Source organism: Xyrauchen texanus, chromosome 39 (assembly GCF_025860055.1).
Source record: "Xyrauchen texanus isolate HMW12.3.18 chromosome 39, RBS_HiC_50CHRs, whole genome shotgun sequence".
In the NCBI taxonomy this organism is placed as follows: domain Eukaryota; kingdom Metazoa; phylum Chordata; class Actinopteri; order Cypriniformes; family Catostomidae; genus Xyrauchen; species Xyrauchen texanus.
Window position 1 is genome coordinate 15,524,584 of NC_068314.1, and position 27,071 is coordinate 15,551,654.

The following is a 27,071-nucleotide window of genomic DNA, read 5'->3' on the forward strand; positions in this document are numbered from 1 at the left end:
GAAAGTTAGTTCACACTGAACATGTTTTTGCGTGTGTCTGTTGTGTTTTCCCATTGTTTAAACACATGCTGGATGAATGTATTTGAAATTTGTCAAGTTAAAAAGAACTTAAAATTGTCAAAAACGCTGTTGAGACACCAGGCAGTCACGTGCACAGATAGACCCCATGTGGTGCTCAAGCACCCACCCTCTTTCGTGCCCTTTTTGCAAGTCATTTCTTATTTTTTTATTTACATTTTAGTTTTTATTTAAATGTGGCCCTTGGCATCAATTCTCAATTAAATGTGTGCCCAACATCTGCATTTAAGTTGTAATTCTGCGAGACCACACAAGCCCCTGCCTCTCCCCCTCTTTATCATTCTTTGTCACAGCCTCAACACAACATCGAAGTCTACCTGACCAGCCTTCATCTGTGACAGCCAGGTATGGATAATGTTTGCCCTAAACTTCGATCTCCTAAACAAAAATTCCCATAGAGCCATCAGAACTTAAGCAATAGCACTCCATTAAGCTTAACATCAGGCAGATCAGGCTTTGGCTCAAAATAACATTGTGCAGGGTCGGAAATGCCCCCAAAATTCTATATTTGAATTGCCACCAGAGGCACTGGCGCAATCACCTGACATTTCCCCTGATAACAGCAGAAAGAAATTAATAATTTTTGGTCATACACATAAGAGTAAGAAATCATTGGAAACTATAAAGGGTTTAATTTGATTTGTGTACACTCAACAGCAAAACATTGTGGTTTTGTAAAATAAAGAAATCAAACAGGATGTGCTTTCTGCCATCTTGGTATTCGTGAACTTCTGTCTGGAGCACGTCATGAAAATGAACCGAAACTCAGCGTATACTTGCCTCGCTGACATGATAAATATGTCTATAGAAAGCTTGAATTGTCTACTATGAACCAATTTAAATCTAAATATTCTCTGATTGTGTAATCCATATGAAACCAACGAAAGTTACAGTCTTTCCCGTTTGAGCTCGTTATCGATTTTGGAAGAAGACACCTCAGAAGAAGAGCATGATTCGATACGTCATTTCTAACACAAAAAGTGTCCCACAAAAGTTAATATTGTGAGTGAAAACTGGAGTCTACAAAATCTATTATGTGTTTCATGGCCTTATTTCAGTGACTTAAAAATTACTAACCACACATACTCTTGGGAGTTTGGAGGCTCTTATGTTACAACACTGCTGAGAAAGTGATGCAGTTTATTTATTCATTTTGTTAATTATTCATACTTGACATGATGTCTACAATCATGTTAACTGTATCTGGGCAACATTTTGTATTGTTATCTCAAAGCAAGTTATGGCATTTGGAACCAAGGTAGCCTTTTCTATCAAATGTCCAATAAAACTCTCCAAACAAGTGAACTGAGGGTTTTACTGAACCTAAGAACTACTTACATTTGTAAATGCCACAATAAACCAGAAAAATAATTACAAAGAATAAGTAACAAGTAATAAGATCCAGCACCGTTTCAGTTGTGCGCATGGTAAATCAAGTCTTGTCAATATAAGTTATCAGTCCAATCCAAACTGTAAAACAGTGGCTGATTGGTCTTTACACATCGTCCCATCCCACCATACCCACCCACATACCTGATATCAGAGATGATCTTATTATCGGTTTAAGAGGTTAATGAAGTTTGCTGTTTGTTAACTATAAATGAACACATTAGCTGTTATTTTGTATTTAATTAATTTAATGTTGAGCAGGTTAGCTTTTTAATTAAATATGCTATAAGTTGATAATTGCCATTTTCTTCAATCATCTAATTATTAGAACACCTAAAATATGTTGCTTGTAAGTATTTGCTTCATCCGGTGGAAGGCATGTGCACATTATCAGGATGGTACCAACTCTGCTTCATTTTGAGACAGGAAAAAACCTGTTTCCCGTCTGTCACTCAGTCGACGTTGTGTCGCTGAGTTGACACAAGGGGTCGCTCCTGCGGAGCACGGCCATCTCTGATTTTGAGAATAGGCCAATGAGAATTGGCGTGTGGAATTTGCATGCCACTCCCCCGGACATACGGGTATAAAAGGAGTGACGCTGCAAATACACATCAGATATCTTTTTCGGAGCCGAGAGAGCAGTCATAGAGCTGAATTCCTCTGCTGTTCCAGTCATCTCTGCAAGCTGTTGGCTTTACGGCGCTTTCCAGCGGTCCTCCTCCTCGCATACTACGTTGTGCTGAGCATACACCCCTGGGCGCTTCAGCAGCTGATAAAAGAGTTACGGAGTGAATAACTTCATTTATATATACATTTATACTCTGTATACATATATATATATATATATATATATATATATATATATATATATATATATATATATATATATATAAAATTCAAAAACATTAAAGAGTGGCACAAACGGTGAAGCGTCTTTTTCAAGATGTCTTTCCGTTTGTGTGTGTTTCCTGGTTGCGGTCGTTCTCTCTCCCCGTCTGATGGCCACGATCGTTGCCTCTTGTGCCTGGGTGCTACCCACGCATGGCTACGCTGCGGTCACGCCTCGCACTCGTAAGAGCGCAGGGCACCCCAGCCGCTCCCCGACTCGGCCCTTCTACCTACGGGTATGAGGCGGTGTCGGCTAGCGCTGGGGGCGATATGGGGACCTCAGTGGGAGCCTCTCCGCCGGGTACAACCCCACGGACCTCCCACTCCCCGCCACGCTCGTATGCTCCAACTGAGCGCTGGGGCGCGGTTGCCGGCTCGCTTCATAGCGGACCCGCGATCACGTTCGGAGTGCCTGACGACGATGAGATTTCGATCGCGGCATCAGAGAGTGAGTTTGTCATGTCTGACGCTGAAGACTCGGCTGAGCTCCCACCCTCGGGTGCGGCGGCTCAGTCGCAGGCTGACGCGGAGCTGACAGCCATGCTTGCCCGGACAGCCGCGAGTGTCGGGCTGGAGTGGAACCCTCCGCCCCGAACCCTCGCAGCTCAACGATTGGTTCCTGGGGCCAAAGCGCCGCTTACGGCCATGCTCCGCCCCGTTCTTTTCTTCCCGGAGGTGCATGAGGAGCTTACGCACTCGTGGCGCGCGCCTTTCACTGCCCGCACATGAGCGGTAAGCTCCTCCGCTCTCACTACCCTCGACGGCGGGGCGGCAAGGGACTACACGGCGATTCACCAGGTGGACCAAGCGGTCGCGGTGCACTTATGCCCGCAAAACGCCTCCACCCGACGCTTCCGTCCAGGGCCTGTAGGCTGACGTCGTCTCTGACGGCTAAAGCCTACAGCGCTGCTGGACACGCCGCCTCCGCCTTACATGCCATGGCACTCCTGCAGGTGCACCAAGCCAAGGCACTTAGAGAACTACACAAGGGTCGCCCACTGGGGGTCGATGCCATCACGATGGCATACCACGCCCAGCACGTGCCGCCCCCTGCTGGCCTACGAGCCCATTCTACCAGAGGTGTTGCGGCTTCATGGGCGTTGTCCCATGGTGCCTCTCTAGCAGACATATATAGAGCCGCGGGTTGGGCAACACCTAACACCTTTGCGAGGTTCTATAACCTCAGGGTTGAGCCAGTTTCGTCCCGTGTGTTATCAGGTGACACAAACAGGTAAGTTCGGGTCAGCTGGCCGGGTGTATCGCTTGTGCATAGTGCCTTTCCCCTCCCTTGAGGTGAAGACGTGCGCGCTTTTCCCCAGTTGCGTTCGCAGGAAGTGTGAACCCTGGACGTTCTTCCTCCCTAGCCTAGCGGCCGTTGAGTCTTCGGAGAGGCTCACTGCCGCCCAGTACGGGCATCACTAGGCCCCCGTACTGAGGTAAGTGCTCCACATGTGCTGGTTGCCCCCTTCGGCAACCCCGTGTGATGTATATCCCGCAAAATGGTAACCGGCAAACCGCGTCTTCCTTGGACAGAGGGTCCTCTGCCCTGGGTCGCCGTGTAGTAACCCCTCCCCACCTTTGGGTAGGGTCTACCACGGCGCCGTTCCACATGATGTGCTTCCGCTGCTAGCCGGTAAGACCGTGTGTGTATTCCACCTAAACCCCCCCCCCTCTCTCTCGGGGCCAGGTGTGGTCTCCGCGGTGTCCTCCTCTTTGGAGGGACACCCCCCAGCTTGGACCATTTATATTTGGCCCCCAGCCAAACGATTGCGTTCTTTTTACAGGGGAGAAAAATAGAGAGAAGGCCCCGGCTGGGCCAGCCAGTCCTTATACTTGTGAGCAGTTAGCTGTTCCCCCTAGGTGCAGGGGACCGCTTCATGACTGCCAGTGTGTTGGGGGTAGTTATGCGACGGCTTGCTGCACTGGCTACAAGGCACACGGAGGTTTGCCTGTCTCGCACCGCATGTCTGCGTAACTCGGTTCAGCTCTGTGGCGTTTTCCATGGGACCCCTAGTGTCAACTCAGCGACACAACGTCGACTTGATGGAGGGAACGAGACGTTGTGTTCCTGCTAGCCACAATACTGAACCATCCGCTGAAAGCGCCGGGTCTTTGGCTCGGCTCCTTAATGCGATACCTGATGTGTATTTGCAGCGTCACTCCTTTTATACCTGTATGTCCGGGGGAGTGGCATGCAAATTCCACACGCCAATTCTCATTGGCCTTTTCTCAAAATCAGAGATGGCCGTGCTCCGCAGGAGCGACACCTAGTGTCAACTCAGCGACACAACGTCTCGTTCCCTCCATCAGGGAACGGAGGTTACGTCAGTAACCGAGACGTTTACGCTGTATCTAGATTGTTTTCAGAGCAGTTGTCACACAGATTCAACATTCTAAACAAAATCAGGCTGCATAGAGGGGACTGTTGCATTGTTTCATATTATTGCAGATTGTTCTGCACCAAGTGAAGATTCAGCAAATAAATGGAAAGTCAATGCTTTTTCCATTCTGCTGCCGAGGGGCTGTCGAGCCTTGTTAAAACGATACAATGTTACCTATATGCTTACGTAAAAATACAGCCTATTGCAACAGTACTTGCTAGGAGAAGAAATTAGATAGTAAGCAATTTCGGGTTCGGGTTCAGGCTTAAAATCTGACAGTATAGTTCAGGCTGGGTAGGGTTGGGCCACATGGTCTCGGGTACGGGTCAGTTTAATTTTAAGGCCCGTGCAGACCTCTAGGTCAGGACCGGTCAAGCGCAGAGGGCGCCATCGCTTCGGGGGAGCCGATCTACCGAATCAATAAGTAGGCTATGTGTCCAATCTGTCTTGAACATAATGTGCCTTGTGTGTGTTCCAATAACGTGTTGTGGTGCCCTCCACAGAACAGATAGACCATGTACTAAATGCCTTCCTAACATACTACTTTTATTGTTTCTGTTATATCTGTAATTATGGATAGTATGCCACTGTAAACATGGCCGTAGACTTACGACCGTGGGGCTCGTGAATCGGAGTGATGTTCGATGCGTGAATTAATCACTCTTTTAAGTCGGTTCTTCTCAGTTAATTTGCACGCTCTTATGAACTTGCAGGCTGAATCCTTTGATGTGCTTTGTCACACAGTAAAACAGTAATGGGATGCTCTAGAACACAGAAGACAAAAACAATGCTGAACTAAGTGGATATTTACTTAATTTATAGGTCACATTTACTTAATTTACTTGCCTACTGCAGGTAAAGACATTTTTCTAAATACTAACATTACAATAAAAGCACTTCAAAGTACCAAAAAATACCAAGCAAGGTGCCAAATGGGGTCACTTCAGAAAGTAACACACACTTATTGTGAGATGTAAAAGGTTTCAGAAAGCAGACTTGAGATGAGGGCGGAAGCAAAGTTGGGACTAAATAAGGCATAACACTTAAAGGTCTGACACCCCGTCCAATTTTCAGAACTGAGCCATTGTAAATGCTGACCCAGTGACTGCCTCACTAACAGCAAAGCAATATCCTCACAGTGCTGACCACAAAGAAGCCAGGAGAGAGAGAGGGTCCAAAATAGCAGGAAGTCTTTTCCTTGAGGCAGATAAGAGATCAACTCTCCACCACTAATAAAAGCCATTAGCCCCCAAAATGCACCTGGACCATGTTGTCGGTTTGTTGTGTGTTCCATCACTGGGTTAGATTGAACTGATAACACTGGCCAACTGAGATTTCAAACACACGTGATCAAGGTCCAGTTTTTAAATATGACAACTTTTGTAATTCGGTCTCAGCAATGTGACAGCTGATTGGCTGAAAAATACAATAACCTTCAACTATGTTTATTTTCAATGTTATCTTACTGTCACTCAGATAAATTGAAGAACTGGTGACAAACTGTCCCCAATCATTTAAAAAAATAATATCTTAATCCTAGATTTTGACTGGATTTTGGGTTTGATCCATTGTAAGAAATGTATGTTTTTTTATGAAAGGCAAAGTTCACAGTTCATAGCTTTTGGGTGAACTATCCCTTTAAGGAGCAACATTTGCTTTCTGTAATTAAAAATCTGGAGTATTTTTTTATCTTTTTGGGGCAACATTTTTCTAACCATACATTTTAAAAACAAATGCATTGTCCATTTCATTTCAAAAACTTCAAATGATTAATTTAACTGAGATAAATTCTTACAGAAGTGGCTGTAAATAAATATATCGACACAAACTCTACAACCGAATCACAGCCATGACATCAGGATAACAGCACTCTTGCTCGTGAGATTGCATTAGAAATCACTTTTTCAAGTTTGGTTGGGAGAGATTTTGGGAGTGTTTTCTTCAAATTCATTTTCAGAGATGATATTAGTTCTTAGTTTTTATAAAAATCCCCTTCATATTACCTACACATTCAACAATAATCTCCTTTAAGTAAATATGAATATCTGACAGCAACAGGTCACTAAACCTATACATATTTTTGCTCTGAGCACTGGTTTATGTCTGACCTTGAATCGATCTCTTAAAAAACAACAAATTTAAAACCTATATTAAAACAAAATGAATAAAAAGTTCAGGAAGAGTTCAAAGAAAGACATTTCTATTTAAACTCACCTCAGGTAGTACAGTATATGTGTTCGGACTGATTGTACAAATCTGTGCCCTAGATATTTTTCTCAAAAGAATTGAGAGATTGAGAAAGGGGGACAGATCGTTTAGTAATACTTTTAGAGTGAAAATAGGCAGAACCCTCAAATAGTCTCCAGGACATTTGAGAAAGTCATAGCCTCAACATCAATCACCCTTCAGAAGATATAAGCAGCCACCATCAATCTTTCTGTGACACAACACCCATGACAGTACAAGAATAGTGGCCATGACGCTGTGTCTCATTATTGCTAACTGTAAACTGTCACTCCTCTGACTTTTAATTTAGACCTTTCCAACGCTCATATATCTTTACATGTTTGATTTTGTATTGATTTTAGTACATAAAAATAAGTCTTGACATAAATAGCTTTAGAAGGGTCTAAAAGAGATTAGAATGGTTTAAAGGGGTAATATCATGAGGAATAAAATGTACCTTGATCTTTTGAGATTAAAGAGTTTAGTTTACTTTAAGAACTCAAAACTTCCTCCCCTCACCAAAAAGACCATTTGGTGAAACTAAACAGTTGGTTCATTCTAAATGTCCCCGATATCATACAGATGAATACATTTGAAGTCAAGATCACATGACCACCGACATTTACACATCAATGACATATTTGGTGTTCAGAAACTTGATTCGCCCGTTCAGAGTAAAGTAAAATGGATGAAGAAGGATAGATACCATTAAGTCTAAACAACAAAAGAAGAACATATTCTACTTGGAATACAACTAATGATAAAAGTATCCTTCTGAAGGATCCCAACATAAAAAAATTAGTGAATTAAGTTTAATTTTAACAAGGTCCCTGATTTAGTCCAGCCTTTACAGTTTGTGGAACACGTTTCAGAGTCATGCTGTTTACCTGACGGAAGTTACATTTCAGTCATACACAATGTGCTGCTGCTAGTTTTGGCTCATTAGCCATACTCAGTTCAACACTTACAGGTATATCTCAAATAATGTTCATATTTACAAAGCGTGTATGATGGAAAAGCATTCAACTAACATTTGCATGATGTTGTCTTCACAGAAGCTTCACTAGTTGCCACACTTACCATTAATTACAATAGTTTTTTCAGGCCAGCATCACAGCCAAGAAACTCCTCCCTAACCAAAAATCTAGAGTTCTGACAAACGCCGCAAATTCACCACTAATTATTTTCACATGCAAATGAGCTTGCGCTGCAAATGTTTACCAAAAGTTTGCTCTTCACCGGTAGTGATGGACATGCAGCAAACCTTTGACAACAACGAAGAGTTTGCTGCACAGCTCATTTACATGTGAAAATTGATGAGTGGCGAATGCGGCAAGTATGCTGAAAATTTGTAGCAACACTTTTTGAAAGGGCATCCCTTCCGCTAAGTAGGGCAATCCGCAAGAGTTGAGTGTATGAAACGTCCAAAATTCCACACTTTGTCATTCCGTTTGATGAAGTACATCATCCGGGCACTCATAATACTCATCTTTTTGTTGCATTTTTAGTGTAAACATACTACTCGCATTATTTACAAAAGGGCATAGAATAGTATAGAATTATGCGAAATGGGGCGCATCTCATGAGTAACAAGTGGATCTGAAGGGGGAAAAATATAATGACAAAAAAAAATATTATGACACCTTTATGATACATCTCAGCATAATCTATCATGAATATAGATTATCAGTGTTTTACTGGTTTAATTAAAGGTGCTTTGAGTGACTTCAGACGTTTTGCAAACTTACACCATTTTACTTATTTTATCTACACACTCTCTCCACAACCCAACCTCCAAAGACATTTCATCATACACAATGTCAGAAACCCCGAACACACAAAACGATTCACATGAAGTGTGCATATGTCAGTTATATCTGTCAGGTAGTAGTGACATTTTATGCATGGAATTAAAAATACCAAAAAAACAACAACAACAAAAAACAACAACAATGTTATAGCACCTAATGATTTCAAATACAAAAAGGGGACCAAAACACAATGTGGCATTTGTTTTCTAGTAAGCAAAAAAAGACAGATCCCACTCTGAGAGTTTCAAACAAAGTAATTTGGTACAACACGTCTCTACTGCACTCATGTTGTAATGAACATCAGCTATATTGCATCTACCCCGATTTGTGGGTGAGTGGAATAAGAAGTGCTGTGACAGGGAGATGAATAAAATGTAAATTTATAATTATTTTAATTGTGTTGTGTGCAGTAGGTTTGATGTAGAAGTAGAAATCAGCCTTTATTCATGAAGCACTTACAATCCAGTTTAATCAGAATTATCTAAAAAAAACGTATATCTAAAAAGGCTAATTATAGAATGCTCCTTATTCACAAAACTGAGTGATCTTAATTCATTAACGTCATGCTATTACCTTCGGAACGTAGGCAGTAAATTGAATAAAAAAAAGAGATGTTTTTGTACATTTGCTATTGATCTTGGCAGCAATAAATCACCAAATGTTGGAGAAGAGCATTATAAACGGCCATATTTCCAGATGAGTGGTGCACATAGGTGTACTTTCGGCATTTCACAAAGCCGATTCAGGTGCCTGGATCGCAGAGGTGGAGTGATACCGTGTTCCAGCTAGTGGTAATTTGCTGCATCCTCCACATCCTAGTGCTCAGAACTGACCCAGAAGAGTGAGAATTGCAGAATGCATATATACATTCAGTTATATATACATCCGTTTTGCACCATTATCTGATTTTAACAAATTCCTTTAGTGAACAAAGCAGAAAACATACACAAACACACCATGCAATTAATGTACATAGATACATAATGTAAATGCACATGTTGTTTGTTTGCATCTTTATACAGGATTTTTAGTAGTTTTACACCCTTCACCATAATAGGTGAATAATCCTGCATGTACTGTAGGAGGCAAATATGAATATTAATAGAATCTTCAAAAATCAATATAATAATAATTTAACAACAATAATTTCGTGATCATCATAAAAGATTGCCTGCAGGATCAAAAAAATCCTAAATATCAAGAAATCCTATTAAGCATGATTAACCGCTGAATTTTATTAATGTGATCAGCTTTTTTGGAGTGCCACTTGATGGCACAGATTAGAAATATTGCTCTAATCAAACTCAAAGGACACTTAGGCCTGCGCTTTCCCACTGGTGTTGCTATGCCAGTGTGCCTTGCCAGACCTGAGTAGCATGGCAAATGATGGCATACAAAGTACTTGTACCAACAAGCAAGGCTGGGTCAATTACCATGTTGAGTCACTATGGGCATGATGGTGTTCAATTCAGTTTCCATCACCCATGCAGCCCCTGCTGAGTATGGAAGATGAGGTCACTGCTCCGAGAGACCTATGTTCTTCGGTGAAGTGAGTACTTGTGTTGGCACAGATCAATATGGAATCTGAATTCATTAAAAAACCCTTTGAAGCCTAGAATATGTCATTGAGGGCTGCCATTAGGAAGTGTTTTCCTACAAGGTGTCAGAAGGTTTATGTCTTAGCATTTGTGCAATGTCAACAAATGTGTTTAGGAATGACAATCTGCATGTTTTCAGGCTGCTTCTGCTAAGCATGATTTACTCACCCTCATCACAGTCCAAACTCATATTACTTTCTTTTTCTGTTGAACACAAATTTGTGAATTTGTGACATTTCTGAAAACCATCCTGGCCACTCACTGGCATATAAAGAAAGTGAAGGGCTGTCAAACTCCAAAGGGACTAAAGCACGATAGAAGTATTATAAATAAGGTCCATATGATTCAAGTTTTCTGAAGTCATGTTATAGTGATGCAACGAAAATCTTGCCATCTGTAGTTGTCAAATTAATTATGGCATGTCTTCAAGGTTCTTCTGTGTCTCATAACCCAACTTCATTGACTTCAAACCAAAACTTAACGCATCACATATTGTTATGGGGTTTTTTGGTAATTTGCTTGACAGTTCCATTTACCATTCACTTTCTTGATCTGAAAAAGGAGTGGCCAGGAAATGATTTCATTTTTTAAGTCCCATGGAAGAAAATACATATCACACAGGTTTGGAATAACATGAGGGCGAGTAAATGATAACATAGTTTTACTTTGGGGTGAACTAACTCTTTAATTGTATCACTTTTTATCTCCCATATCAATCAGCAAAACAAACATTATTTGCAAGAACAAGACAAAATAGTGATTAAGATTATAATTACCATAACCGTAGAAAATCAACTATCATAAAGGTCAAAAATACTTAAGAGTCATTACATATGCACATCAATGATAACAACCAATAAAAAGCTATGCAACTGAATGGTTATCATTACATAAACATTGGGATACAAATCTTTGAATAAAAAATAAACACTCCTTTTAAAAATAGACTGTGAACAAGCAATCCTTATTTTGTAGTATTTAGGGTTTCCATGAAACATTGTGGATTAAGTACAATGTTTAGTCCCGCTGTTGGAAAACATTCTCATCTCATGACAAAGATCATATTTAAGATGAAGCAACCACCATCATACACCTGCAACCATAAATTCTTAATCCTGTCGATAGCTTTGTTTCCTGTACAAGGCTCCAGATAAAAAAAAAAAAACATTACTTAGGAGCCATTGGCTCCTAAATTGAAAGATTAAGGAGCCAAATGGCTGTTTTTAGTTGCCAAACCACATAACTGCTCGATTTATATTGCTGTTCAGAAACAATATAGAAAGGGGGCCTGGGTAGCTCAGCGAGAAAAGACGCTGACTACCACACCTGGAGTCGCAGGTTCACATCCAGGCCGTGCTGAGTGACTCCAGTCAGGTTTCCTACGAAACCAATTGCCCCGGTTGCTAGGGTTAACCTCCTCGTGGTTCTCACTCTTGGTAGGGTGCTTGGTGAGTTGTGCATGGATGCAACGGAGAATAGCGTGAGCCTCCACACGTGCCATTTCTCCACGGTAAACGCGCTCAACAAGCCACGTGATAAAATGCGCAGATTGACTGTCTCAGACATGGAGGCAACTGAGATTCATCCTCCGCCACCTGGATTGAGGCAAGTCACTATGCCACCATGAGGACAATCGGAAGTTTAATAAATGTATGATATGTATATATATATATATATATATATATATATATATATATATATATATATATATATATATATATATGAATATATATGAATATGATATAATTTAATATTACTGCATACAAGACTTTCTTTCTATTATAGAACACATAAGGGAATTTTTGGAAGACTATCCTGGCAGCTCTTTTCCATATCATAAAAGTGATTAAGGACTGGGGCTGGGCCTGTTATATATATTTAAGCAATATCACACGAAAAAGAGTGCGATATGGCCCTATATCAGCACTGCTGTGATTCGGCTGTAGGTAATCATAGCAGTGCTGATTTAAGTCATATAGCACGATTGCGACATTACAACATTTAAATGAACACGTACACTTTTAAAAATGAGGAAAAACTGAGTATGGTCATAAAAAACGCATTTGTGCATGGAACTACTTTCTTACACAATGGATCAGAATCTGCAGAAGTTGCTGGTTCAAAACAAATGATGCATCCAAGCCTCAGTTAGTAATTCAAAAATGTCACTTCAGAAATAGTATCACGGCATTAACTGTTTCAAACAAGTTATTGGATAAACAAGGATGTGTGTGTGTTTGTGTGTGTGTGAGTTAGTAAGAAACAGAAAGAGAAATGGAGCGTGTGCAATCAACTGTTGCCACTCCCAAGCAGAGAAGCTGTCAGCTTTCTGAAGATCTGATCTCTATAGAAACCACAAAGTCCTAAAACAGCACCCATTGTGTTATTAATCAGTCTGTTGTGTCTCTCAGCTGTGATGAGCCGTAATGCTGAAGTTGTTCATTTAAAGCTATTTCCAGCTTTAGAAGTGTAGTAGGCTGTTGTATGTAAACGGCTGATGCGGATTCACTTCACGTCACCTAACTGGCTCATATCACACACAAAAATGATCTTTTGCCACCACCTGCTTGCTAACATATATAATAATAATAATAAAAAAGACAAACAGTAGCTCTTTACACATATGCACTGCTCTTGCACTTTAGTTTAGAACGGCACAAACACAAGCGGAGTGATGCACACACAGTGAAGCGTCAGAGTGCTGATGCTGTCAGACCATCAGTGCTCATGGACCGTCTCTCGTCCAATCAGATTCGAGGACCGGAACTAACTGTTGTGTATATATATATATATATATATATATATATATATATATATATACACACACACACACACACACACACACACACACACACACACACAGTATATACACAGTATATGCTGGTCAAAAGTTTTGAAACACTAACTCATTCTTTATTATAATTGTTTTTTTTCACGTTGTAGAATAAGAGTAAAGTCATCAAAACTATGGAATAACACAAATGGAACTCTAGGAATGATGTTGTGACTAAACAAAGTCCAGAAAAATTAAGGATTTGTTATATTTTAGCATCTTCAAAGTAGTCACCCTTTGCCTAGAATTTGCAGACCATTCTTGAGGAATCACTCTGGGATGCTTTTTAAACAGTATTGAATGAGCTCCCATCTATGTTGGGCATTCATTGGCTTCTTTTCTTTTTTATTTGGTCCGAGTCATCAATTTCAAAAACTTTTTTTTTTAATTAAATTTTAGTTTTATAATGAAATAAATTATTATGGTGGCACAATTATATTTTTGTCTACAAAACTAATTTCAAACATTCAAGCACATGCCTTCAGATCAAAAGATTTTTAAGATCATGAGAAACATTTCAGTTTTGGTAGTGTATATATATATATATACACTCACCTAAAGGATTATTAGGAACACCTGTTCAATTTCTCATTAATGCAATGACGGGCCGGTCTGACGGGCCGGTCTGAGTATTTCACAATCTGCTGAGTTACTGGGATTTTCACACACAACCATTTCTAGGGTTTACAAAGAATGGTGTGAAAAGGGAAAAACATCCAGTATGCGGCAGTCCTGTGGGCGAAAATGCCTTGTTGATGCTAGAGGTCAGAGGAGAATGGGCCGACTGATTCAAGCTGATAGAAGAGCAACTTTGCCTGAAATAACCACTCGCTACAACAGAGGTATGCAGCAAAGCATTTGTGAAGCCACAACACGCACAACCTTGAGGCGGATGGGCTACAACAGCAGAAGACCCCACCGGGTACCACTCATCTCCACTTCAAATAGGAAAAAGAGGCTACAATTTGCAAGAGCTCACCAAAATTGGACAGTTGAAGACTGGAAAAATGTTGCCTGGTCTGATGAGTCTCGATGTCTGTTGAGACATTCAGATGGTAGAGTCAGAATTTGGTGTAAACAGAATGAGAACATGGATCCATCATGCCTTGTTACCACTGTGCAGGCTGGTGGTGGTGGTATAATGGTGTGGGGGATGTTTCTTGGCACACTTTAGGCCCCTTAGTGCCAATTGGGCATTGTTTAAATGCCACGGCCTACCCGAGCATTGTTTCTGACCATGTCCATCCCTTTATGGCCCCCATGTACCCATCCTCTGATGGCTACTTCCAGCAGGATAATGCACCATGTCACAAAGCTTGAATCATTTCAAATTGGTTTCTTGAACATGACAATGAGTTCACTGTACTAAAATGGCCCCCACAGTCACCAGATCTCAACCCAATAGAGCATCTTTGGGATGTGGTGGAACGGGAGCTTCGTGGCCTGGATGTGCATCCCACAAATCTCCATCAACTACAAGATGCTATCCTATCAATATGGGCCAACATTTCTAAAGAATGCTTTCAGCACTTTGTTGAATCAATGCCACGTAGAATTAAGGCAGTTCTGAAGGCGAAAGGGGGTCAAACACAGTATTAGTATGGTGTTCCTAATAATCCTTTAGGTGAGTGTATATATATACTGTATACATGATAAAAGTAAATAGGAATTGAAGCTGCCAGTACAGACCTACCATTCTGCCTACTTTTTTGTTCCATGGAAGAAAGAATGTCATAAAAGTTTTGAATAAAGCAAGGTAAATAATGACTAATTCATATTTTATTTTTGGGAGAATTATTCCTTTAGAAATACAGATTTCACTTAAAACCCTGTCAGTTTTGTCAGGAGTGCTATTTTATGTGTTCTCACAGGCCTTTCTTTGCTTGTGTCTTAAACATCAAGACAATACAGACACAGGTCATGCCAGCACAGTCCACCCCACCACACTTCTGTCCTTATTCGGCTTGTTCTCTGTGCAGTAAATGATAGATATCGTGAAGGTTTATATTTGTAGCAGATGTAGCTTTGCAGGCTATTAGTCAATGTGGCAGCTACTTATCCCTTCAGGGTTATTGAGGAGACAGCTTTTGTCTTTACTGCAGTCCTACATACTCATTATGGCCCAGGTCCATTTTCCACTTTTGCTCCACCAAACAATAATCATGCAATAGAACAAGCATGTAAATCACTGGTCATAAAGAGTTAAATCTAAAGAGTTATGTCATGTCTTTGCAAAATCCCTTTAAATAAACATAATATGTATATATTATTTTCATCATTAGAATTAGTAGTAGTTTGACGTTAAAATAGAAACTGATTGTAGGAGATACTTATAGTGTTTGGTCACAGAAAAAAAATATGATGTCCTATCTTACCTTTGAAGAAGTGTTATAAAAAACAACATTACACATAATGAGTAGTTGATGACTAAGTTTGATGAGTGTGCTCTGGAAAACATTCATACTGTATATCTTAAGCTACCAGTCAATTCATTATCAAATTTGACTCAATCAAATGACTATAACTGCAATAAGAAACAATAATAAAAACCTACACAGTGCTTTGCAGGCTTCAGCGGCCTTAGTTCCAGAAGTATTTTTTCCCATTCATTGTCTCTAGGCTATATGGATTTCAGAAATGTCTTCAATAAAGAGTTCTAAAGGTGCATTCAAGTTCTCCTGGGAGTTTGTACTTTCGAGTACAGAGATCATAAATACAAATCGATGTGCGTTCAAGTGATTTTAGTCGGAAAGAACGAACCCGTTTTGCAATTTCATACTTCTCCACTTACTGGCAAAGACAGGAAGCTTTTTTTAAGCTCCATTTATCCAACTATTTATCATTCTCGTGAGACTGCATAAAATAATGGAAAATGTAGTTAATTGCATCAAACGACATTACGCACCACAAAATTACAAACTTTAATTTGAAGCAAATAAAAAACAAAAGTATTTGAAAATCGGATAAAAGCCAAAGTTTCAGGTCTTTTTACTTAAATTAATGAGAAGATTTGTGAAGAAAATACGCATTGCATAGGGCATTGTGTATAATGTAACAGAATAAAAACAATGATATAGTATAATCTTTTTATTTATAGTTTTTAAGTATAAAAACAAATAATTTAATTATATATATATTTGTTTTACTCAGAAATATACTAATACAGACACTATAATGCCTATAATGAGTCTGTAGTATATTGACTCAAACAGGTTTCAACATAAAAACTAAATGAGGTTTCTTACCAGGTGCACTTTTGTTGGCATTTCTCCCAAAGACAAACTCTGCTGTGATCGACAACATATTGTTTTGTCACATGACTCGCGTGTCAAAAGTTTAATGCTTTACTGACAACCCAGAGTGCTCTGAACTTATATAGGATTGTTTAAATAAAATGAAATTATACATAGCATATAGCAATGACAAAACACAATGTCTGTGCAGGACCATGCGGGGTTGCACAAGGTTAAAGAGAAAATTAATGGGATTTGTACTTCTGGAATCCTACTGTTACAATCTATTTATCAAATATAACTTGCCACAGCAAAAAGCAATAAGAGCCACACTTACCCGAGCGTGGTCATTGTCACAATGGTATACCAGAAAGAGGCTGGAATGCTAGTGAATTTACTGGAGCTGGACCCCTTTTCTGCATAAAACATGACTGTGGCAAAGATGATGATGGCCATGGTGAGCGAGAACAAGAGGAAACCGAGCTCAGAGGCACAGCTCTTCAGTGTGTATCCTAGGATCCGAAGACCTTGAGAATGGCGTGAAAACTTGAAGATTCGAAACACTCGAAAGACCCTGAGGGTGACAAAGGCACCGCTCACGTCCTCGTTGTTGCTCATCACCAGGCCAATATAGTAGGGCAGGATGGCCACTACATCAATGATGCTCATAACACTTCGCATGAACCGGTAGCGACTGGGTGCCGCAAACAGGCGCATGAGGTACTCTACGGTGAAGATCATCACGCAGGCCGTGTCCATGCAGAAGAAGGCCACAGTGTAACGTTCACCGCATGGCATGTCTTTTTGGTTGGGTGTGGAACCACATGGAACAGTTTCCACCACATTTGTGATGACGGAAATGGCAATAAAGAAGCCAGTGACGTAATAGAACACCAAGGCCATGGTGCTAGTGTGGGGGTTCTCAAAGGCTCGCCACATGGTCTCCCGAAAGTTCATGTTGGGTAGTTTGATGTCTTTGTTCTCGTCCTGGTCATCCATGAGTCGCTCAGCATTTTCTCGCTTACGATCCTTGTATTCTTCATAACAACAGTCACCAATAATCTCAGGAATAATGCCAAAGAAAGCAAGTTCCTCATCATAGGCTGATATGCACTCATATCGAGGATAGTGTAGCTTGCCTGTGCGGTAGAAGTTGAGGACACTGCGAAAAGCATCTGGGTCCCTGTCGAAGAAGTATTCTTTAGTTTCCTCATTGTAAAAGAACTCTTTTTCTGTACTGCCTAGGAGTGTGTCTGGGTAGCGGTCTAGAGTGGTCTTCCAGGTTTGAAAACGGCGCCCACTGACATTCAGGATGATCAGCTCGTCTTCCTTCTTACTATGGTCCCTGGGAGCCACGGGCATAGGGCAGTTTGCCACTGGCATCCAGCCAATGGCAGCTGCTCGGGCAAAGGGAAGCCATGATGCCACTCCAGCTGCCATGGTTACTCAAACTTAAGGGTTCTGGACAGGCACGCCACCTTCAAATGTACCTCGCTCTAATATCAGCCATCATCTTTGGGAGAGAGGATTCACACAAGAAGTCAAACTGCTGGATATCGAATAGTTAAAGTAGGAAAAGTATTTAAGAAGTAACAATATGTTCTTCAACAAAATATTCTACAACAAATATTGTTTGGATTTTGATAAATGAATGTCTGCTTCATACGGTGTATGAAGCTTTAAAATCTTTCTGTAATTGTTTGTCATTTCTTTTTTATGATAGTGGTGATTAACTTATTGTAAAGAAAAAAAATATAGTATTTATGGTATTATGTAAATCTTACCATTTTTAAGACATACAGGATGATTTCACATAAACATATTAATGTGTTTTACAAATGCAATGGATGAGCTACCTGTTGAGTCATGTCCCCAAACTGATAAACTCTTAATTTTCAACAAGAATAGTAATGAGAAAGAAAGAAAGAAAGAAAGAAAGAAAGAAAGAAAGAAAGAAAGAAAGAAAGAAAGAAAGAAAGAGGCGATGCCGTATATTAAGGTGGGAAAGTGGTCAATATTAGGCTGCTGTATGAATTAACCGCATTAATGTCACATCTATAAATCGGCACAATTTTATTCTACATGAAAAGCATAAAAGATTAATACAATACTATCACATCCTTCTGAAATGATGCGACAAATTGTCGTATCATTAATAAAAACCAAACCGTTACACTTACCTAAAAGTCGGCGTTTTAAAACTGGATATGGCTACATTTCTAATTCCGCATGGAAATTAACTATTTCTCGTTGTCCAGTGCATGTGCTTTGGCGTAAAGCGGGAGGACAACGCTGTTTTGGGTACTAAGAGCACAAATGAGAGACTGATCGATGACCCAACAAATCCAACTGAACTAAGTCGATGATCACGAAATGAAATATCTAATGTCCACGTCACTCCCTCTGTCAGCAGCAGGAGCTGCAGAAGGGCTGAACAATCAAACTCCTAATACACCTGATAACACGAGCAGTCTCGAGCAGGCTCTCTCTCTCTCTCTCTCTCTCTCTCTCTCTCTCTCTCTCTCTCTCTCTCTCTCTCTCTCTCTCGTATCGTTGACAGAAAAGTGAGTTAAGATACTCAAATTTAGAGACCCATCATTTAAATAATATGAGCTATACTTAAAATATTTCATGATCAAATTGTAATTAATCCTTATGTGTTTGTTATGTAAATATGAAATCTGTAATTTCTGTCTTTTAACTAGAGATTGATCAATATATTGACTAGACAGATTAATTATAATATATACTGTGCAAAAGCCTTAGGAGCATTATATATTTTAACATTTTATTTGATATATTCTGCTATTTGTGTATCATTAGGAAATATCAGTGTTAGATTTCAACATTCCCTGTGCAAATAGAATTGAAAAGAAAAAGAACATGGAGTCCTGCACAGATGCCCCCACATAGTCTGGATCTAAACATCATTGAGTCTGTCTGGGATTACAAGGCGAGACAGAAGCAATAAAGACAGCCTAACCAGATAAAAGAAATGTGGTGAATTCTGCAAGAAGCTTGGAACATACTATCTTCCAACGACCAATGAAAAGCAGGTGTATCCATGTGTACCTAGGAGAATTGGTGCTGTTAAAGTGGTAACCCAACAAATATATATATCTTTTTTTTTTTTTTTTATGTTTACTGGAAAGCCTGTGTACAATATACAACAACTACTTTTTGCTCAGTGTTTAGAGAATATTTTCACAGTCTACTCTTGTTTTTATAGCTTATTTCTGTTTGGGCATGCACATTAATAAAAGTAATGAATTAATTAAGATAATACAGTTATTTAAAAAAAAAAAAATGAATGTTGTCACATCATATTGTTATGATTCAATGGACAAGTGTGATGGCTTATCCATACATGAGGATTATAATTCTGGCACTCAATGCAGATCACATTCTGAATCACACAGCTCACCCAAAGACCTAACTAAATGTACTACACTTCAGCCAGAGGGTGAGAGAAAATGACAAGTACCCATAATGCACAGCAACATGAGCAGCCAACCAGAACTAGCAACAGTTAGACTATGACACTACATCCCTTCCCCCCAGCATCTACAAACCCTATTGTGTACAGAATAACACACTTTAAACAGTTTCACACTGAGGTTACTAATTCAATACCAGTGGTATCACAAACATAGTCCTGGAGGGCCTCCGGATCTGTTGCTGAGGACTTCCCTTGTGCACATCAGGCTGTTGAGTGGCAAACAGGGAGGCTGCTTGTAGCCTTGAGCTATCCCTGGCTTCCCCAATCACCAGCAGAGAGTCCCTGCTCTCACCAGAATGTTCCACTGCCAAGGGTTGGTACGGGGCGTGTTAGTCCCAATGAAGTACCACTGCCATCGCCTCTGCCCTACCATCCAAATACGGCAGACAACATTAGAAACTTTAGCCGATACCTTGCAAGGGCCTCACCAGTGGTTATTTTTTCCGTTCTGGGCAGTAAACCCAATCTTTGTCCCCAGGAACAAAGTCCATGTCATTGTTGCGGACATCGTATTCCCGCTTGTGTCTGGCCAACGCATTGCCTTGCTTATCTCTTCCCTTTTGGTTGACCACCAGTAGTCTGTCTCCCAGCCGCAATAGGTAGTCCATACTTGGGGCCCCCCTGGGATTTCTGGCCCAGGAGGGGGCCCAAAACCTCAGTGAAGTTGGCACCCCATATAATTAAATAATCACCAAAACTATTCCATTAGTTTGTGCTGTGTTTGTGCTGATTTGTGCTGCAAAAATTTACGTTTGTGCTGGTTTGGTGTTTGAGATATGAAGCATTCTTTTTGGGCTTTGTGACGTCACTCTCTACTCCATCTCGCTCAAATCGATCCAAACTGGTGCTGGTCATTTGTGCTCGGTTTGTGCCGTTAAAACAAACGTTGTAACTATTTCCCTTTCTTAGATATAGCAAGAATGTGTGGCAGGGTAAGTGGTAACTCCACCTCCCGTTCCTGATTATTAATCAGTCAAGCATCATTGTTTGATCTCCCAATGGCTTATTTGTGTTGGGGAAAGAGTATATGGATCGAGTTCTGTAGTGGGGTTTGGAGAGCCTCTGTTTTCTGGCCATTGGCGGGTTTGATCGTAGGAAGATCATTTTGAAGCCGCATTAATCAAAACTCTCCCCTTCCTGGGGGTAGGTTTATATATGACAAACGGTATGTTTGCCTATTATCTACAGTGCGTATTTCTGACTTGTTTGGTGTTGATCTGTGTTTGACGTTTCCTCACGATCCTGGTATTTAGCCCTTCTCACATGATTGTTCTAGAATTAATATTTATTATAATCTTAAATATGTTTGTTCTAGGCGACCTGAGTGCGTTCTTTCTCAAAGAAGGTCCCGTTGGAAGGGGTTGAGGGGAACTCGCTGTCTTTAAGATGCTGATGTTTTGCTTTACTCTGTTTAATTTTGTGTTGTTTTGTTAACTTGGTTTCATTTAGAAAACTTTATGACCGCAAATGTAGCTGCTGCTTGCCATCTAAAGCTGCATTCACACTGCCAGTGACGCGCAGCGACAAAACAACCTCATCTCATTCATTTTCAATGAGAGCTGGCGACTTCCGGCAACACGAGCGATGGTAACCATTGGCGACCGGAAGTGGGCATGTCCACAATACGAGAGAAGATGGTAGCGCTCACGTGATCCTAATATTTTAATAATAATATTAATTGTAAAAAAAACAGCTGTTTCGACTCTCCATACACACCACTAGCGACCTAACCGCAGCCACTGGCGACATGCAGTGACAAAGTAGCTGGCAGTGTGAACGCAGCTTAAGGCAAGTTTTTCTCTGTACACTTAATGATTTCTGGTCTTTCAGTTATTACGACCAGTGTGTGAACTAAATGCCAGCTTTGGGACACGCTTTGGACTTGTGGGAAGTCACAGTATCCTGTTTGGCTCCTCTGAGCTATGTTGCGGATTCAGCCCATGCGATTTGAAATAGTGTACTTTTTAAGTGCTTTTGATCTTTTTCCTATTTTGTGTTTTTAAGTATGTCTGTAATGCTCATTGAGAAATTTTGCATTCTGTATGTTATTTGTTTAATAATAATTTTCTTTAGGACTTATTTTCTTTGTTATTTGTGTGGAGAACTTTATTAATTTTTGTGTCTGTGTTTTGATTTGTTACAGGATCTGAGGCCTGAATAGCAGGGGGTTGGACTGCTGGTGGTGGTGTTTCATTTTCCCTTTTGTGCTTTGCTGTGAATCACCATTGATTTGGGGTGCATGCACGTGTGTGAGGGGAACTTTGTTTTAATTTTTGGTTGTTGATAACACCTTCTTTCAGTCTACTCCATGCTACCAAGCTTCAGTCTCGTAAATGTGTTTTTCTTTTTCTTTTCTTGTTTTTATGTCAACCCGATACTGAAGATGTTGTGACACCTGGACGTTTTAATAATTTATTGTCTCAGTGCTGCATCGCTTTTTTACTATTTACTGCTTGTGTGTTGTGCCCCTTGCATAGGGAAATAAATGTTTTAGACTCTTGTGTAATAAAGAAACCATTATTTTGTACACCTGCATCTCCTACCCTGTTAATGGAACCGGGACTCACGTGGCCTTATTGGTCTTCGCTTGATAAATCCCAGGACGGAAGTTCCTGGGTGGCTTAGTTGATAGTTTAACCTTGGAGTGTGAATTCCTTGTACCCTCCCTTGCCACAAATTTTTCGGGAGCGGTGACATCATTCTCCACCCCATGTTGTCTAAATCGCTCCAAACCGGTGTCATTCATTTGTGCTTGATTTGTGCCGGTTTGTGCTGTTGAAAGAAACTAAATCCCTTACATTGAAATAAATTAATGATCTCCTGTATCTGTGACGTCAGTCATGCATTTACCTCATCTTGTCCATTGCACTCATTTAACTTATTTGTTTGTGCTCGCTTGGTGCAGGTTTCTTACCTTGCTGTAATTTTTCTTTTTTTTCTTTTAATATTGACAGTTTGATAATTGGCAGTAGCTTCAAGCTTCAAATCCAAATCACATACAGTATGCCCTGTATTTGTGCGCGTGTAACACTTGTTTGAATTCACCTCGTGCATATTGCTACTTAATATAATGTTGTTTGTTCTGGTTCATCGCAGAACCAAGTAATACATCTCGTTTATAACCATTATGTTTTAGGAGTTTATTCAAAGTAAAAAGTAGACTAACTTTACCTCAGTAAATATATCGTTAAGTCCACTGTGTTATAATAACTGTTTTCTCGATTAGTTAGTGTGCAACTTGATATAAGTGCAGTTTATGTTCAAAATAGTTATTGCATTATGCAACAACTATGATGAAGTGATTGGATACGATAAACAGTTTCATAAGAAACTGAGACAGTTGTCATCTTTTCTGCAGAGGCCAGAACAAGATACTGATTAACAAAATGTTTTAGTCCTCTTTAGTGAACAATTGTGGGGTTGTATTTTGATTTTTGCTGATACTGTTGTCCACAGAGGTCTTCAAATTTCTCCCAGCCAACAGATGTTCTCCTGCAGTAAGCCACATAATGTCAGAGAGAATCACTTGTGGGTCCTGGAATGAATGCGACAACACCTTGCAATGTGAACAAATGATTGTTCAGGTCCATGTTCACAGGGATTTCACACAGTGGATGGTTTGTATCCACACTTGTTTCAACACAAATTAGTTGTCCAGTGATGCAGCTGTGTGTGACTGATCCATTGCAGATGAATTTCATTGATGAAACAACCTTTATTTTCAAGTTATCTGGGCACTCTTGAGGAGATTTCACTGGCCTCAGACACTTGGACCTATTGAGGTGTAGTCCATTTTCCAGTGCTGCTTGGAGTTTACCCAATCCATCAGTTTGGAGAATATCCACATTGACTGGTAGGAGAGAGATGGTCCTTGAAGATTTTGTATTTCGACTGCAGAATGGAGAAGAGCACTCAGTCGTAATTGTTGCACTTGGTACTTGTTTCACTGTTGATGTTACTATGTTAGCAAAATTGCACTCAGCATTGACCTGCCTCACACCTGATTTAAGGTGAACACATTGAAACATTCCCAACAGCATTTTGCCCTCTTTGCATAAGCATCTTTTCCAACTCCTTTTGTGACAATGGTCTTCACCAAATCAGACATTTCAGTGTTTGTGTGCTCTTTGTTTAGATAATTGCAGAATGATCCACTGTCACAGAATGAAGAGCAAAGGCACTGGCAAAATGAGTGAAATGTACAAGTATTGTTGGCACAAGCATTTTGTCTAATCTAATAGGCATTTTAGCCTGGTAGTTTCCATTTTTAAGAGATTAATTTTGGTCTTTTTTCTTTTCAGGTTTGTGTCCACATACAGCCACTCTGCACAAGGGGTCAGGTAGGACAGATAATTTTTGGGAGGCAAAAACACTTATCAAGGCCTATGTCATGAATGTTTCCATTGTATGGCACACTGTATTTCAGCAGATACAATGACATTATAGGGTCACTGTCGCCAAGCTCTTTGTCACCCATCTTCTGTTTGGCTTTTCTTATTGTTGCCAGATTTGGTAGGTGGCTAGGTTCTGGGTCACCAACATCCATCATTTTGTAAGCCTCAGCTACTCGCCAGACATGTGCTGGTTTTTGTCCTACCCAGAGTTCTTTAGACACTTGTGTTCTCAGATCTCCAGATAACTTGCCTTTTGCTTTCCCAATATGGAGACTGTCATCAACATTTCGGATAACACACTTAAGCACTACTGGCTCATTAGCCACTGGCATATCTTCAACTGTTATAGACAGTTGTGCGTCACACTCTAGTTGGATAGATTTTTGCTCTCCTAAATCTAAGAGTGCATGAGGTCTTGATATTTTTTAGAGTCCATGCACCATGTTTCAAGATGGTGTATTCTCTTTTACATGTGTTCAGTGATTTGTCATTGTAAACAACTTTATCAGGCCAGATTTCTACCTTTTAGGCTTTTCATTTATCTCTGATAAGAGACTAATCTCAAACTGAATGTCATAGCATTGACATTGCTGATTTGTGACTGAGTTTGACACAAATAAATGATCTTCAGAGTTGTCTTTTGAGCTGTCACTGTTTGAATGTTCATCTTGGATTTTATTGTAATTTTTGACAAAAGTGTAAAGGTTTTTTGGTAAAACATTTTTGTTGAGTTTCTGACTTAAATCTACCCACATCTTTTCTGAGGGAACTGCTATTGTGACACCCTTGATGTATAGTCACAGGTATATTTATTTTCATGCATATGGATATTTCATTTTCGTTATACATGTAATTAATTGTTTGTCATGGTTTTGCCTACCATTAAACACCTGTACTGGACTGATGAGATGTAGTTCGCTAAGTGAACAGTAGGGGCTGTGCTGTGCATTAATTGTGAAAATACTGTGAACCGCACTGGAAAGACTGTCATTATGAGAGCGGCTCCGATGATGCACAACTTTGTCTGTCTTTCATTTCTATCTTATAGGTGGGTGAAAATTGTTACTGTGAACACAATGTGAAAAGAGCATAATGTAAAGTGTATTTATAATTTGAGGAAGGGGGTGTACATTTCAGGAATCACTGTTCCTTTGTTATGCAAATATCACTGTATATGGGTTTAGAATGTGTTCACCATATTCAGTTAGTGAATTTAAGTGTTTATATTGCAATATTGCTGGCCAGCTCAAAGTATTTAGTTCAAGGACAGTATCTTACTTTGATACATTTTTCATACAGTATTGAGAGACTGTAATGTAGTATGATGTGAGTTGTTGAAATTAAGTCTAAATATGTGAATATATACACCAGTGGTTCTCAACCTTGTTTTCTACTGGGCCACACTAAGGTTCAAGTGCAAGTCTCAAGGGCTGAATATCATTTACATATGAATTCATATATGCAAACCAACCGTATTTATCTTATTTTAGCGTATTTATTGGCAGTTAATAATATGAATATCGTGATACCTAGACAATTACATTTAAACAGAGTATAATGCTACTCATTGATATGTATAGTTCTGGTAAGCATGAAGAGTCACTTGTAAGTTTCAGAGATTTTAATAATATATCAAGGACAAGCAAACAATGCCATTGTGTTACATTACAGGCAGCATCTAGTGTAGACACACTCTTGTTCTTCCTCTTTTATAGGCACTAGCATATGGAACCACTGTGCCATCTCGTGGACTGTAATTACTTATAAAAAACACAACACTCACCATAAATGGGACACCTGATGCTGTCGGGAGCTGACCAATTTGGTGAAATTCGGCTTGAAAGGAGTCACAGCACAATGAAGTTTCGACTGTAAGTTGCAGTCGGCAAGACGCGCACGGAAGCGTGACTTGATGCGCGACATTGCAGAATATGTGTGTTCACAGATGTATGTTGATCCAAATATGGAAAGCACTTTCGAACTTAATAATCTGAGGTTCTGTTCAGTAACTGTATGGGTGTTTCCTCTTGCCTGAACATTCATCAATTCATCTTCAAGTGAGCGGCGTGGCAAACCGAAAGTTGCAGCCAAGTCCTTGATTTTTTTCCACAGGGAAAGTGAATGGCTCTTATGAAATGTCCAGCAAATTGAAGTTTGTCAAAATCTGAAAAACAAGAGATGAATTTTTCTTGCATTTGTTTGACAGTTGCAACAAATCTTTCTCTCTGTTGTGTGTCCAACACACTCACTCGTGACATTCAGTTGTGGGAAATTAGTTAAATCACCATCTTTGAGTTGTGCAGTGTACAGTCCTAGCTTCATTTTGAAACTCTCAATACAGCACAACAGGTCATCAACGTGTTTTCCGTCACCTTGGAGTTGCAGGTTTAGCTTGTTTAGGTGAACTGTGATGTCTGCAAGAAAGGCAAGATTGATTCTCCATTCCTTGTCTCTCAAGACTGGAAATCTCTCTCCCTCACCAATGTCATCAAGAAAGTGAACTATCTCTGGGAGTAAAGCCAGAAAGCGATTTAAGACCTTTCTCCGACTTAGCCATCTCACTTAGCTGTGCAGAACAAGGTCTCCGTAGGAAAGTTCCAATTCGTACAATAATGCAACAAACCGGCGGTGCAGTAGAGGGCATGCACGAATGAAGTTGACCACCTTAAACACAGTGTCCCTAACCTTCAAGAGGTATCTATCTGCTAACTTGCTGAACAGTGCTTGCTGGTGCTTAATGC

At 40.1% G+C, this 27,071-nt stretch overlaps 1 protein-coding gene across 3 annotated transcripts in view; it reads right to left on the reverse strand.

The window, feature by feature from the left end:
- Positions 1-18,711, reverse strand: part of LOC127632350 (potassium voltage-gated channel subfamily D member 3-like) — a 173,847-nt gene extending 155,136 nt beyond the window's left edge. For all 3 annotated transcript variants that reach the window (XM_052110893.1, XM_052110892.1, XM_052110894.1), the window contains exons 1-2: positions 18,618-18,711; positions 16,775-17,950 (exon numbers count right to left, since the gene is read on the reverse strand). In XM_052110893.1, coding sequence (XP_051966853.1) covers positions 16,775-17,877 — 1,103 coding nt within the window. In that variant the 5' untranslated portion in view covers positions 17,878-17,950; positions 18,618-18,711. The remainder of the gene's footprint in view (positions 1-16,774; positions 17,951-18,617) is intronic.
- Between the last annotated feature and the right edge of the window lie 8,360 nt (positions 18,712-27,071).